The 16,150-nt window shown below is 39.8% G+C and overlaps 1 protein-coding gene across 3 annotated transcripts in view; it reads left to right on the top strand.

Annotated features, from left to right (window-relative positions):
* CHRM3 (cholinergic receptor muscarinic 3) overlaps positions 1–16,150 on the top strand; it is a gene marked incomplete at its 3' end in the record, with an annotated part of 322,380 nt that overhangs the window by 127,010 nt on the left and 179,220 nt on the right. For 2 of the 3 annotated variants that reach the window (XM_084625192.1, XM_084625191.1), the window contains exon 3: positions 7,489–7,595. In XM_084625192.1, coding sequence (XP_084481318.1) covers positions 7,573–7,595 — 23 coding nt within the window. In that variant the 5' untranslated portion in view covers positions 7,489–7,572. Of the gene's footprint in view, positions 1–7,488; positions 7,596–9,460; positions 9,549–16,150 lie in introns of those variants that run through there. The other variant, XR_014711184.1, reaches the window with a different exon arrangement.

The raw sequence follows: 16,150 nt of genomic DNA on the forward strand, positions 1-16,150 counted from the left end.
GTCTTTCAGCCTTTGCTCACTTTTAGTATTTCCCTTTGCAACTCTGTTTCAATGGAACACCTGACACAGTCAGGCATGGCTAAATGGGTGAGACTGTACAACCCTTACTGCTCTTTCCCCACTGAAAATTCTGGCTCAATTCTGACTGAGAGGACTCCAGCCCTAATACAGCCATTTCTCAGCTGCCTGCAGAATGGCCAGCATAAGGAATGGTGAAGTATTATGTCACAGATAAGTGGTGCAAACAAACTGTGTTCATCCTTTTCATGCAGAAACACAATAGTCTCACTTCCAGATCTCCTGACTTTTTTTCATACATCTGGGTGAGAAACATCCATTCTTTCTTCATTATGTCTCGAATGGATCCGACAATCTGTTAGTGACAAGATTCAATCTGCAAACAGGTTTGAATAAAATAATAACCAACTTTTACTCAGAAATCAAAACAGAACATATTGCTAGGTTTAAAGAAGAGTAATCTTTTCTCCTCATTATTTTTTCAGTTTTACAGGCCTAGGTTTGGTCTGAATCAGTAACAAAAATGTTCAGTTCCTTCTCGAATGGCTATGCTTGAAGTATCTCTAGAAGCAGGAAGTACTAGTAATCTCCTGTGAGACTACAGTTTTGCAAATGAAAGAGTTTTTATTAGTTCAGATGAGATGAAATTTTTGAGTGATTATCTGAACCAACCGTATGAATTTTTGAGGTTTATACATCACTAGCTAACTAATATGGTTATTTCATTGCTAATAGAGTTTACATAATAGCAAACACACTGCAACAAGGTGATAAATTTAGTAAGGAGTTACAGTGATGCTGTTTATTTCATTATAAATTAGAGATATTAAAGCCAAAACCCTGGATCAGAGCATACTTGAATTTTGTACCAAAGTTGGATACTAAGGTCTCATTCCTGCTTCCAGTGAAGACGAGGCAAAACTTCCAATAGTTTCAGTGAAGCTGGAGTAGGCCCTAATTCAGGATCTGGATCCCAATTTTATAGTCAGGCCCTTGGACTGTCTGAAGTCCCTATTTTCAATCATCCAATCACTTCAGTGTTTCCAAAATCCAAACATATATTTTTGGCTTTTAACAATATCTCTAATGAATACAATGAACGTATCCATGTCAGCAAGTAACCTTTCTAATATACACAACATCGGTATTCAGAAAATAGTTTATACATAGAAAATGACTCTTGGAAAGGGGAAAAAGCCATCATAATAGAAAAATGAACATATTAAGAAGACCTCAGAATCACATTATATCATTTTCTCTTCTAATGATCCTTTATGAATAGAACTGACCAAATAGAAATGTAAGCAGGGTCTGAATGAATTCTCCTCTGACAGCTAGTTGGGGAAGGGGAAAGACTTAGGAGCAAACTGTATTTACATGAATACATCTAATCTGCGTAGATGTCTAGCAGACAGAAGCTGTGTAGCTCCAAGTGATCAACTTTGGCTGGTTTTGGGTTACAAATCACTTGTAATGCCAAATGCAGAGGTATCAAAATGTTATCAATGTTGTTATATTTATTGTATGACTAAAGGGGAGCAGAACTTTGCTGAGCTGGTCCTGATTGAAAGGGACTTGCTAAGACAGGGGCTTGAATGCCAGACTCCATGAAAGTAAGGGGGGTAGGGACAGGTATCCTAGCCAGGAGGAGTGGATTCTCCCTCAGGGTCCCTTATCTGGTCTAACCTGTTCTTCCACACTGTTAAAAGACAGGTTTCAGAGTAGCAGCCCTGTTAGTCTGTATTCGCAAAAAGAAAAGGAGTACTTGTGGCACCTTAGAGACTAACCAATTTATTTGAGCATGAGCTTTCGTGAGCTACAGCTCACTTCATCGGATGCATACCGTGGAAACTGCAGAAGACATTATATACACACAGAGATCATGAAACAATACCTCCTCCCACCCCACTGTCCTGCTGGTAATAGCTTATCTAAAGTGATCATCAAGTTGGGCCATTTCCAGCACAAATCCAGGTTTTCTCACCCTCCGCCCCGCCCCCACACACACAAACTCACTCTCCTGCTGGTAATAGCTTATCCAAAGTGACCACTCTCTTCGCAATGTGTATGATAATTAAGGTGGGCCATTTCCTGCACAAATCCAGGTTCTCTCACTCCCTCACCCCCCTCCAAAAACCACACACACAAACTCACTCTCCTGCTGCTAATAGCTTATCCAAAGTGACCACTCTCCCTACAATGTGCATGATAATCAAGGTGGGCCATTTCCAGCACAAATCCAGGCTTTCTCACCCCCCACCCCGGCAAACACACACACACACACACACACAAACTCACTCTCCTGCTGGCAATAGCTCATCCAAACTGACCACTCTCCAAGTTTATGGCTGATTTAGAACAACGCTTCCTCAGCTCTCGTCCCCTAAAGCCCCTACTCTACTTGCGCTATATTGATGACATCTTCATCATCTGGACCCATGGAAAAGAAGCCCTTGAGGAATTCCACCATGATTTCAACAATTTCCATCCCACCATCAACCTCAGCCTGGTCCAGTCCACACAAGAGATCCACTTCCTGGACACTACAGTGCTAATAAACAATGGTCACATAAACACCACCCTATACCGGAAACCTACTGACCGCTATTCCTACCTACATGCCTCCAGCTTTCACCCTGACCACACCACACGATCCATCGTCTACAGCCAAGCTCTGCGATACAACCACATTTGCTCCAACCCCTCAGACAGAGACAAACACCTACAAGATCTCTGTCAAGCTTTCTTACAATAAGTCATTATGCAAGGTAGCCTATTTCCCCTTGTTTTTTCCTTCCTCCCCCCCCCCCGATGTTCTGGTTAAACTTGGATTTAAACTTGGAGAGTGGTCAGTTTGGATGAGCTATTGTCAGCAGGAGAGTGAGTTTGTGTGTGTGTGTGTGTTTCCTGGGGTGGGGGGGAGGGGTGAGAGAGCCTGGATTTGTGCTGGAAATGGCCCACCTTGATTACCATGCACATTGTAGGGAGAGTGGTCACTTTGGATGAGCTATTACCAGCAGGAGAGTGAGTTTGTGTGTGTATGGGGGTGGAGGGGTGAGAAAACCTGGATTTGTGCTGGAAATGGCCCACCTTGATTATCATGCACATTGTAGGGAGAGTGGTCACTTTGGATAAGCTATTAGCAGCAGGAGAGTGAGTTTGTGTGTGTGGTTTTTGGAGGGGGTCAGGGAGTGAGAGAACCTGGATTTGTGCAGGAAATGACCCACCTTGATTATCATACACATTGCGAAGAGAGTGGTCACTTTGGATGGGCTATTACTAGCAGGAGAGTGAGTTTGTGTGTGTGGGGGGGGGAGGGTGAGAAAATCTGGATTTGTGCTGGAAATGGCCTAACTTGATGATCACTTTAGATAAGCTATTACCAGCAGGACAGTGGGGTGGGAGGAGGTATTGTTTCATGGTCTGTGTGTGTATATAATGTCTTCTGCAGTTTCCACGGTATGCATCCGATGAAGTGAAGTGTAGCTCACGAAAGCTCATGCTCAAATAAATTGGTTAGTCTCTAAGGTGCCACAAGTACTCCTTTTCTTTTTGTGGTGGGACAGGGTTTCTGCCTAGCCTAAGAGCTGAAAATCACTAAGAGCTGTGTGGAAGCCCTAGAGACTGACCTTGGGAAGCCCAAGAGGTCACAGCAGAGAGGCAGGTGGCAGAAGGTGACTGGCAAGCGAAATGTGCAGCTGGCAAGGCAGCGAGCAGAATGAGCAGCTGGCAAGGTGATGAGCAGAATGAGCAGCTGGCTAAGCGGCCAGCCAGACCAAGTGCTCAGATGGCAGAGCAAGCAAGCTTCCTTCTTCCCTGGGTGGGAGGTAAACTCACACAGATGAAAGAACCAAAATCCACCATCAAACACGTGCAGGGGCCTTGTGGGGCTTATCCACCCTTATCTAGCACAACTGAAGAGGAGGACACTACCATGGAGTATCCGGAGGACACTATCATGGAGTATCCTAGAATGGATACCAGATTACGGACTCCATCAGCTTTACCCAGTGAGAGCTCCACTTCTTCAGCTCTAAACCCCGTGGCAGAAGCATTATAATTCACTGACCTACAGTAGTGTATAAAGCTAGTCTGATAATGAACAAATGTATTAATGACTAATTACTTAATAAACTAATGAAGGATAAATTGTTGCAATAAAATTCTGTTCTTCAATATTTAACCCGCTTTAATTATTGTGATCATTTAATCTTTTCAGTGACTAAAAAAATTAATCCTTAATTAAGCACTTTTGTAACAATATCCAAGGTACATCCAGAAATGTGATTTGTCTAGTGACGCAAAATATTTTTTTTGCTTTACAGACAATGTAAATACTTAATAGCATTTTCCATCAAGCCATGTAAACACCCCTTTGCATGACTTGCCCTGTACAAGTTCAGATGAAGAATTAATGTTCCAGCTGATGAATTCCCATCATAGTCTCTTGGTTATCATTATGTGTAATGTCAGTTCAATATCTGCAATGTTGTCTATTTCCAGGAAGGTATACAAAATAAATAAAAAAATAATAGTTTGGCACATCTTAGGAAGGTTATTGTTTTAATAGCAAGATGAATTAGCAAAGTGCAGATGTTATGCCAAGAGCTGTCTGCATAACTAATTTTTCAGTTCACTGACAGCTCTGAAAAAATAAATGAGGTTGACCCCAACATGATTTTTTTTTTCAAATTTCAGTGAATCAAAACATTTTGCTTTTATTTCAAGTGTTTTAATGTTTGTTAACTAAAACTGAAGGGAATTTTGAAACAAGAAGCCATTTTGAATGAAAGAATTTAAATGTCATTTCAAAAATCTCTAAATGAAACTTTTTTCAGAGTAACAGCCGTGTTAGTCTGTATTCGCAAAAAGAAAAGGAGTACTTGTGGCACCTTAGAGACTGACCAATTTATCTGAGCATGAGTGAGCTGTAGCTCATGAAAGCTTATGCTCAAATAAATTGGTTAGTCTCTAAGGTGCCACAAGTACTCCTTTTTTTTTAAATGAAACATTTGGACTTTGGGCTCTTTTCTTTTAGTTTTTTACACAAACAATTTGGTGAATCAGAAACGAAACTGTGAAATGTTTCTGTGTCACCAAACCTTAATTTTTTTTTACTGGAAAAAAATTGCAGCTGAAAAATTTTGCCCAGCTCTAGTTACATCAGGTTATCAGCATCAGGGCTTGAATTTAGGACCTAGGGCTCCAAATATATGAGCCTCAACTCTCTTAGCTGGGGCTGTAGCAGCCTTATGAATATCTATATGTGGCCTAGCCACCACATTGTGGAACAGAGCGCCACACCAAATGAGTGTGGATTGCACTGGCAGGTGTGAGATCCATGAACTCTCCTCTCCCTCACCATGTTTTACTTACGTTCTTCTGTCAGCTCAGCTGCAGCTTTTGTGCACAGTTCACTCAAATCTCTCAAACTGAGCAGCGGTGAGATGGATGCTGTGTTTGGATGCTAGACCTTCAAAGAATAAACATCTGGCTGCTTCAGGGGGTGGAGCAAGCCATTCAGTAGGTGTTGCATTTCCATCTGAGTGTTGAATTAATGCTAAAGTTGTGTTAAAAAGTGCCTACTGAAAGTTCTCTCATGAAATGAGATGTAAAATTGAGGTCCAGACTATTAGTTATCAGTGATTACACAGTACTCTTTGCAAGTGAGGGAATATACATTCTGGCTTCTTGGTTAAATTCCATTTTATATAATTCCATTCTCTTTCCTTAAAATTACCACTTCTGTTTTAATTGGATAAGGGTGTTCATCTTCATTCCCATCCCTAAAATATTACACTGCTTTGTAGTGCATGGTTAAACAGGAGCTGCATTCCCTCCCGAAAGATGCTAGGTTGACTAGTAGGTGAAGAGATTCCTGAGATTAGTTTGTGTATTAGTTTAAGTTCTGTATGACGGGAGCTGCTACTGGCATATACAGTAAATGTGGGACATTATTAACTTCTTCCTCCACAAAGGAAGAGCAGATTGTAATCTCAATCACTGTGCTATAATTCTTCAGTAACTCTTCCACAGAAGCTGATTGTCCAATAAACCCAGTGATGTCTCTGTTGTCTGACTTTCCCCATATTGCAACAATAAGAACTGAGTTCTGTTGCTGTGCCAAAGGGGTGGGGGAAGAGGCAGTGAGCCAGCACACAGAGCATCTGATTGGAATCATATTTCTGTGGAAAAGTTACAGACGGGGTTATTGAAACCTTAGCCTGCAATGCTGTGTGATAGATGGGATAATGATGACACCTGATTCCAATTTGTACTAATTATACATTATAAAATGGAAGGTGTTAGCCAGTGGGTATTCCTGCTGGTTCACAACTTACTACAGGGATTTTCCTCTTTGGCAGGAGAGTTCTATATATTATATTTCTGAGTGTTTTTAAACTTTTTTGTTGTTGTTTCAGTTTTATAAAGAGAGATGAAACTAGATACGTCTGTAAGATGTAATGCATGCAGTGCATTGCCTTCTTTCATTTGAGATGTGCAAATTCATAATAAACCCCAGCTTTTCTAAGCAGCAAGTTCCAAAGGGAGTGAAGTGTGGTTTGGAGGAAGAGTCCAGAGTTGGGGGTCTAAATTCTATCTGTGGCTCTGCCACTTAGTCAGTGTGGGGTTCTGGGCATGCAACACCTCTCTGTGCCTCTCTTGTGGTTAAGACTGTCTTGGCCAAGTAAATGAATCTTTCTGTGACTCAGTTCTTCGGCAGTAAAATGAGGATAATATTTTTCTGTCTCAAAGGGGTGTTTTGAGGATAAATACATTAACATTTATAAGGTGCACAAAGTACTCTGGTGGTTGTGACTAGATCATTTCACCATCTGTAAAATGGGGACACTTTCTTGCATGCCCCACAGTGCCATTGTAAGTATTTGTTAGCAAATGTTCCTAGCACACTTCGAATACCTGTAGACCTGTAGATTCTGATCTATTTCACGCCAGTGTAAAGCAGGAGTAATCAATGTACTAGACTGTCATCTGGGACTGATATGCACTGGTACAGGTTAAAGCAATCTGAAGACTCACTCTCTACTTGGGCCATAGCCAACCAGAAATCATATACAGACACTATGGGACACCCACTTCTCCGGGGTATATCCTATGCGCCAGCTGCAGGCAGCTGGAGACTGAGGCATATGCTGGCAATGCTCTGGTAGCTCTTTGTGACCCAAGGACCTTGCTACACTGAGATGGGGTAAACCAACTTTAGAACAACTTTGTGTTAGTGGATTAGCTCAAACCTGTCTTTAAACACTAGAGAATCTAGCTCAGTGGATGCCTCTGGTATGAAACTGTTGACAGCGATATCAGAATCAGGCGCATAAACTGCTATGTAAGCGCTAAGTATTAGTAGGGTTAGCTTTAGCGTCATAGCCTAAACTTCACCTATGCTGTTGTTTTCTGCATCTTGTGTGTATTTTATTAATTTCCCCTCTGTTTCTGTTTTGTTTTCAGCCTATGTGCTGACACAGTACTGGTTTTGTATCCAAAAGAAGAGTTCACAGAACTGCACAGTGCCTGATCCAAACAAACACTTTGATGTTCCTAGCTGGACTACGTAGGTAAAAAACTCAAAATATGTGTATTCATTTTATTTGATTTTCAGTAAACAAATGATTGTCCAAAAAAGATGGTTTGTTCTGAGAAGTAAGGCTCATTTGGAATCCATGGGAACATTTGATCATCCACCCTAACTTTGACACAGGTGGCCTTACCACATAGTATTATGGATGTCATCTTGAATACATACGTGTATGTCCCTCTGGGCCTCCTGCCAGATCTTCTCTGAGAAGAGCAAAGTACAATGGTAATGTTGATAAGTGGGGGAAAGTTTTTGTAGAAAATTTCCTCGGTTGTATTCTACTAATTAGTTTTGAACTTTTGTGTAAGCCTTGCTACAGCACTTTACAGGGCTAATTTATAATGCCTCCTCTAAATTCGATCAAATCTTAGAATTTAGCCCCATAGTTCACTCACAGGACTTCCCCGCAGCAGCGTTGATTTGATTATTTAGGTCAGAAGTAGAGTGAGGTTGAAAATATAGGAGATTCTGGCCCTGATACTGAAATGAACTGGATACCAGGATTTTCCCATGCAGTTACCCTTCCCAGTTGGGAGCCTTAGTTTCGTGAACCTTCAGCAAGTCAACTCCTAGTGTTGCAAATATAGACAAAGAACTGAGTTGTCCTCAATAAATTGGAGTAGTACGTCTTAGCATATTTTCTTTGCTTTTTTGCCCCAAGATGTATCTTTCTTTCTGTGTCAATAGCAGGAACATTTAAATAATCTCATCTGGCTACTAAGGTGAACCTGAATTGCAGATTTCATGTCTATGTTTTTGGTATTCTTTCTGTTATTGGCCATAGCTTTCTGTAAAACTTCCCCTTGATAATGCTAATATTGTGGAATTGTGTTATGTGACAAATATAGCAGTGTCTTAAAAGCCTGTATGCACACACACACACCCTTTTTTAACATGTAAAAAGGCTCCTCCCTCACATACCTGCATTGAGAACTGCAGGACTGATAATACACTATGACTATTTTGTGAAATGTGTAAGATTCTAGCCACTACATTCAGTTTGGAGAAAGCATCTGACCAAGCTGTAGCATGAAAGCATGTTGATGGCACATCAGCTAAACCTTGTGATTCAACATTAGCAATAAGCAGCTGAAATGAATCTTGAAGGAGGGCTTACCCCTTGCTTCCACATCTTGAAATATAGGGTATGCTATCTTGCATACAGTAGCACAGCTGGCATCCCTAAAATTACAATTGTTTTGGGCTGCTAGCTGCTCAAAATTATATCTATCTATTCACCAGTTAGTGCAGTTTTTTTTCTTATATATAAAGTTTCAGCAGCAGTGGCAACTATATTATGTATGTTTATATACATATATTCCTTTATCTTTCTTTTAATCTATTCACTGATCCATATTAGTTGTTCTGTGTTGATATCCTTTTTAAATTACATTTAAATTTATTAATTTTATTAATGTAATTAAATTTAAATTTTTCCTTTTGATGGCTAGACGATTTGCCACCAATCATAAAGGGTTAGGCTTTCTTTGTGAGTGAGGGGAGGCTCAGATTCTCTTGATATTCACAAGCCTCTTATGGACCTTAATAATAGCTGGGCAGGACAGTGATCTCAGAGGAAGGTGGGCATGCAGGGAATTTGAAAAAGAACAAATCTACCTTTCTTCTGGATTTCAATGACCTCACTTTTGTGTGTGTGTGTATGTGTGTGTGTGTGTGGTTTAAAAAATATGATGCCTAGGTTCAGAGAACTGTGACTGAACTTGTTCTGAACTGTGAACATTTTCAGTGTAAAGAGAAGGTTATAGATGCAAGCTGCAGCTGAACGTATATAACACATTTCTGTTAGCTTCATGCAACTCTCATCTCTCTCTCTTTCTCTGCCAGATCACTATGAAGACAGTAGAGAAACCCAAATCAAAGCAAAATATAAAGGTCTAAGGCACGAAACCATGTAGTCCAGTTGGTAGAGATGTATAAGTCAACAAATCTTTCAGAAAGCCAGAAGCAAGTAATAATTCTTCTGACTGCAAATTAGATAAAAAGCAAATACCATTAGTGCAAAATAATGGAAAGTGTATTGCTTTCAATGGATAACATGTATAAGGAAATAATAAAATAATGTGTTGTACTCTTTACAAAAGTGCAGTACATCAAACAGAATTTGACAGCTCACCAGCACTCATTGCATTAAGTAAAAAGCAAGATAAACAGAATCATTTGACACACACAGTTTAATCAGTTATACCATTTCGTATGTCTGAATCTCAAATTCTCTCCAAGTTTAGATGTAACGATTATTAAGACATTTTCATTTTGCCTTATCACAAATACTGGCTATACTTTAGTAGCTTTGGATGGATCTGTTAAGGTTTATTGTACACAATATCAATTTCTATTACAAACAAGTAAAAGGAAGAACAACAAAAGTGATGTCATTCTTATGAATCCCTGAGCTCATAGACTTTAAGGTCAGAAGGGACCATTATGATCATCTAGTCTGACCTCCTGCACAATGCAGGCCACAGAATCTCACCCACCAACCCCTGACTTATGTCTGAGCTATTGAAGTCCTCAACTCATGGTTTAAAGACTTCAAGGTACAGAGAATCCTCCAGCAAGTGACCCGTGCCCCATGATGCAGAGGGAGGCGAAAAACCTCCAGGGCCTCTTCCGATCTGTCCTGGAGGAAAATTCCTTCCCGACCCCAAATATGGGGATCAGCTGAACCCTGAGCATGTGGAGAAGACTCACCAGCCAGACAAAAGAATTCTCTGTAGTAACTCAGATCTCACCCTACCTAGTGTCCCATCACAGGCCATTGGGCATATTTACCGCTAATAGTCAAAGATCAATTAATTGCCAAAATTAGGCTATTCAATCATACCATCCCCTCCATAAACATATCAAGCTCAGTCTTGAAGCCATATATGTCTTCTGCCCCCACTGCTCCCCTTGGAAGGCTATTCCAGAAATTCACTCTGACCGTTAGAAACCTTTGTCTAATTTCAAGTCTAAACTTCTGGATGACCAGTTTATATCCATTTGTTCTTGTGTCCACACTGGTACTGAGCTTAAATAATTCTTCTCCCTCCGTGGTATTTATCCCTCTGATATATTTATAAAGAGCAATCATACCTCCTCTCAGCCTTCTTTTGGTTAGGCTAAACAAGCCAAGCTCTTTGAGTCTCCTTTCATAAGACAGGTTTTCCAATCCTCGGATCATCCTTGTAGCCCATCTTTCAGCTCATGAAGAGGAGACTCATATTTTTAGAACCAGAGGTCTCAAGTTCAATCCCCACTGTGAACACTTCACCCAGGGTCATGATGTTACATAAACACATTTTGCTACTCTATTTTGAAATCTTTTCAGGTATGGCTGTAGACTGACTTCCTTTCAAGGTCACACGTAAATTAAAAGCTCAGGTGAAAAGATGGTATTTTGAATTGTTTTGTTGAAAGGAAATGATATAATTTTGAAATTTTATCTCTGGTTTTATACAATATACAAGAAAGTTGATGTTTTGGTCACTGTATGCCCAATCATTGGACTTTGCTGACATGAATAAGGGTTTGCAGGAGTGGGTTCATAACGAGAAGGGGATTTTTCTTTTAAAAATTATCTTTCTTGAAATGTTAATAGTTTAGAATAATGGCTTTGAGTGACTTAAAAAAGCTGGAGAAAATACCTGCCTCCTTTTTTTGTCCTGAATTCTGCACAGACGCTGGTTGCACAGCAAGTCACTACTAGCAAAGAGAGAGGCTGACCTGTCATGAAAGGTTAAAAAAATAAAATAAATAAAACAAGCTCTGCTGAGCTGTTCTGTGGGATGTGCAGTTCATATCAAATGATCTCGGGACATGAGGACTTATTCTTAGGAAACATGACATTTCATATTTAATATCATGTAGCGTACACAGGGCTTTGGTTTTTTTAATTTTTTATGAAAGACCACTGTATAATAAGCTACATGGAATTTAATCTACCTCAGAAAGATGAAAGGATGAGTTGAACCTGGCGGGATTTAAGCCTGTGCTTCCAGGGAGCATAGGTATTTCAGATCTGATGGTTAGATTTTAAAACCACCTTCTCTGGCTATATATCCCTCTGAGGCATTGCTTTAAAAAAATCATATATCAACTGACTGCACTTCTATGAATCAGTGTGGTTGCTCCGTCTTTCAGTGAGAGAAGCTGGAGGACTGTGAGCAGAGTATTTGCCAAAGAATGCAAACTCAATTTGACATTGGTTTCCACTTGTTCTGTCCTTTTAGGTCTAAGACACTTGAGGCATAAATAATTATACAGCTTTGAACTTCTGCTAGTACTTCCAATCCAAGGAACTCAAAACATCAGTATATGTGTTTCTCATATATCAGATTCAGAAAGTTCCCTTCTGGCTGAGATTAAAGCGATGGAGTTTTTATTTTGGGGAGTTGGGAGATGGAGGAGTGTGTGTGTGTGTGTGGGTGTGGGAAGGGGGGTCATTTGACCTGAGGACTCAGGGCTTAAAATTAAAGGATTAAAATATTCTATTTTTCCAATAAACTAATGAGCATAAAAATGGTAATATAGAAAAATCAGTGAGTCCCCACTTCTGTTGTGTTATAAACTTAATATTATAAATACTCACATTTTGGAACAGATGTGCATCTTTAATGTATAAAACCAATAAAATTCCTTTCAAAATATCCTAAGCTAAAATATCACCTTGAAGAACTCAATTTAAAGAGAGCAAAACTTCCCACCATACATCAATGATTCAGAAAAGAATTCTACAAAAGGTGACGTTATGAAGATTGTATTCATGTAAAGTATGACTTCTTAGCACAGATAATCATTACTTTTGTTAGAATATACAACCTCACAGATGTTATGGGTGCAAAGGTTGCTATACCACAGAGTTTTACATTGTATGAAATTTTCCATCTAATACTGATAAGATTTCATTATTTCACTTGAATCATTGTATAGTAAAAACTAGTGTAAGGTTTTTGAACAGCAGTTGGGAAGAAAACCCTCTGAACAAATACTATACTTTAGGCTGCTTTCTGATTTTTACACATGGATTCAGTTATTCAAAATGTATCACACATCTTCTGTTTTATACACTATCTACTGTCATAGGACCTGAAACAGGAAAACAATAAAGCACATGCTTAAGCTTTTAATCCGGGCTTTAGCATGTGATAATAGGGATGCTTTCCTGAATCATGTCCATAATCCTTAATTCTGATCTATTAAGCAATAAAGTGCACAAAAGAAATATTTTGAAAATACTTCTGCATGTTTTTTATGGAAGAAAGAACTCGGACACTTGTCAAATGTTATTTTATTCTGTTTGAGGTCATCTATTTGCAAGGTTTGCTAGAACTGTGAATGGGCGACAGGGGATGGATCACTTGATGATTACCTGTTCTGTTCATTCCCTCTGGGGTGCCTGGCACTGGCCACTGTCAGAAGACAGGATACTGGGCTAGATGGACCATTGGTCTGACCCAGTATGGCCGTTCTTATGTTCTATTGCACTCATCACAGTAGTAGCTCATCACCATCCAGTAGTGCATTAAGCACTGCACACAAATAGCATCTGTCATCTGTTGTTTCTTCTCCGTGTGGAGAGGATGAGAGAAGTGTGAATAGTGAAGTGTTTTGGTAGGCATTTGTGTTAAATATACACATTGTTATGTGTGGATATTAGAGAAGGCAAGGTTAAAGAAATTGGCCTTTTGTGTGGTGGTGAGGATTGTGGTAGTCATTAGTTCCTGGGGAGTTCATTCCATGCCCTTGAGAAAACTTTGTCTCCTGCACTGTTGAGCTCCTCTTTTATTGTAGAAAGTTCTATTTTGTAAGAGAAGCAAAATTGTTGATCACAGTCCTCATCCGAGAGCTTTAGTTTTATCTTTTAGATTTCCTGGATCTAGGTCATTGAAAGAACCTTGAAGATAAGGACCAAGACCTTGAACATGATTCAGTATCCTATGGGGAGCTAATTTCAGGAGCTAGAGAACAGATTAAAAGTATTCAAGGAGCCTGTGTTGCTGAATGGACACACGGCAGCATTCTGCAATAGCGAGAGTTTCCTTAGCATGGAATGCCCAGGTATATCGCATTACTGTAGTCCACCCAAGCAGTGACAAATGTGTCAAATCTTCCAGGATGGGACAGAGTCTCCTAGCCAACAGAGATGGTATAAAATGTTTTTCATGGATGCTGCTATGTGAGAGCTTAGCATCAATGAGGAATCCAAGATAACTCCTGAACTATAGACTAAATTGACCAATATGATGGCGTGTACCTTAATGCAAAAGAGACTACATCAGGGTTATAAACTCTTCAAAATACTTTCCTCTTCCCACCAGCATCACATCTGTCTTGCTTATGTTCAGCTTCAACCAGCTTTTCGTCATCCATAAGTTCAACTTGTCCAAGCATTAGGTCATCTTGGTGGTAGTGGTATGGTCATATGTAGTGAGGAATAAGTATGGCTGGCACTTGCCTTTCAATTCACTCTTTCATGCCACATAATGATGTGATTCCCTTGTTCTATTTTCCAGATAAGTAATTTCCTTTTTATTAAATTATTTCGTATTTGATGTTCATATAAACCACTTAACAGAGTGAATAATATTTTAAATTTATAGTAATACAGTCATTTGTTGTTTTTTATGACTGGGCAATATCACATCTTGAATTAGCCAAAGGTTACCTCTGGTTTCCTGTCCCTTGAAGTGTGATTATGTCCTAAAAAGTGTCTTTGTAAAGTAGCATTGGAAGACTCCCTATTCATTGTGTCTCTCTGATTTCTATACCACATGCATTCAGTTTGCAGGTCAAAAGATGTGTTTTGTTTTGTTTTAATTGTTTTTCCCTAACTATCAGTTCTTGAAAACTCACCCTTGGCTCTGACTGTCAAGAGGAGCTCTTTCCCTCTCATGCTTCTTCACCATTAATAATAGAGGTTCTGCAGACTAAATGATTCCCTCAGAGACACCTGTGTAATCCATTGTCTTCATATGATGCCCTCAGTTAAATCTGTGCAATGCCATTAACATTAAGGCTGTCTCTACACTTGCAGCTAGGGGTGTGATTCTCAGCTCAAATAGGCATGCCTGAGCTGGCTCTCATCAAGCTAATGCACTAAAAATAGCGGTAGCATGGAGCAGTGAATGGCAGTATGGGCTAGCCGCTCTGCGTATGTACCCACAGGTTTCTACTCAGAGTGGCTAGCCTGTGCAGCTGCTCACCCCTGCCATTGATACCGTTGCTATACTACTGTTTTTAGTGCACTAGTTCTCACAGAGTGTGTCTTCTTAAGCTGGGAATCACACAGTCCTCCCTCCCCTCACAGCTGGACATGTAGATATAGCCTTTGTATGTTTGCACCAGTGTTAATGAGGGCATCGTCTGGGTATAATAGTATTGCAGAAGTGTAGCTGAGATATTACTTTGAAATACTGTAGATCCAGTAAGAAAGTTCAGAGCATTAAAATAATCCCTTATTTTGCTAAAAATGCTTTAGTCAGGAAAAAATGCTAAATAAATACTCATTAAGCAAAACTTAAAAATTAAAGGAGGAAACATCGGAAAATGATTCTGATTATATTTAGATGTGTGCTTGGGAATGCCCTTGTGTTTCTGAAAGCAGCCTCACTGTCAGAGAGAACAGGTCAATTCCTTTTCATGGCTTTCTGATCTGAAGAGCGAACGAGGTATCATTCCTATTAGCATACTTTCAGAGAACCCAAGACTGTAGACACATTTCACATTTTGTGTAGATCATTACGAATAAACTTGGATTCCTGCAGTATAATGTTTGTTTTATTAGTTATGTTATCATGTCTAGCTCTGGTACTGTACATTCATGTTCACATCCTTATCTCTTATACCTTTTGCCAGGCTCACCGTAGTTACTGTATCTGCTTCTCATTCAATCTAAGGCAAATTCACAGCCCATTTGTGAGGGCTTAGGGTGAAATAGTATCTTTCTCCAGCTTCAGTCTTAGCCAAGCTGTCTTAATCTCTCATTGTAGGCTAAGTATGCTGTGCTTTCATAACATTCTTGAGCCCTTTTAATCTGCCAAGTTTTAGGACTGTACCCTTTACTTTATTGGGGAAATGTTCAAAGATATGATTGATGTAAAATCAAAATCCATATAGCTGTGGCCACTCAAGGCACATTTCTTCTCTATTACAACAGGGCAAGACCACTGACTTTTACTGTACTGCATTGGTATAACTGTGAGCAGAATTTTCCCAAAAGAAATTTCTAAGCAGTCATGTCCATTGTTCCCATTCACTCCCTTTGCACTCATCTTTGTGGTGTAGGTGCTAAATAGAATAGCAAGTTTTCTGTGCAGATTGGTGCCTTTAAGGATTCAGATCCACTTAGCTACGCACTTATCCTCCTGCAAGAACATCTGGATTCTTTATCTGTGACCTTTATCTGAGCACAGTGTATATCGCTTTTGTCCTCCTATTCGGTATTGGCAATTATACACCTGTCTGGCTTGTAGTGTTAACGTATGCCATCGTATCACAAGAGGATGGGGGGTGGGATGGGGTGGAGGAGAGGAG

Source organism: Lepidochelys olivacea (assembly GCF_965140295.1).
Source record: "Lepidochelys olivacea isolate rLepOli2 genome assembly, chromosome: 3".
NCBI classification, from domain to species: Eukaryota; Metazoa; Chordata; order Testudines; family Cheloniidae; genus Lepidochelys; species Lepidochelys olivacea.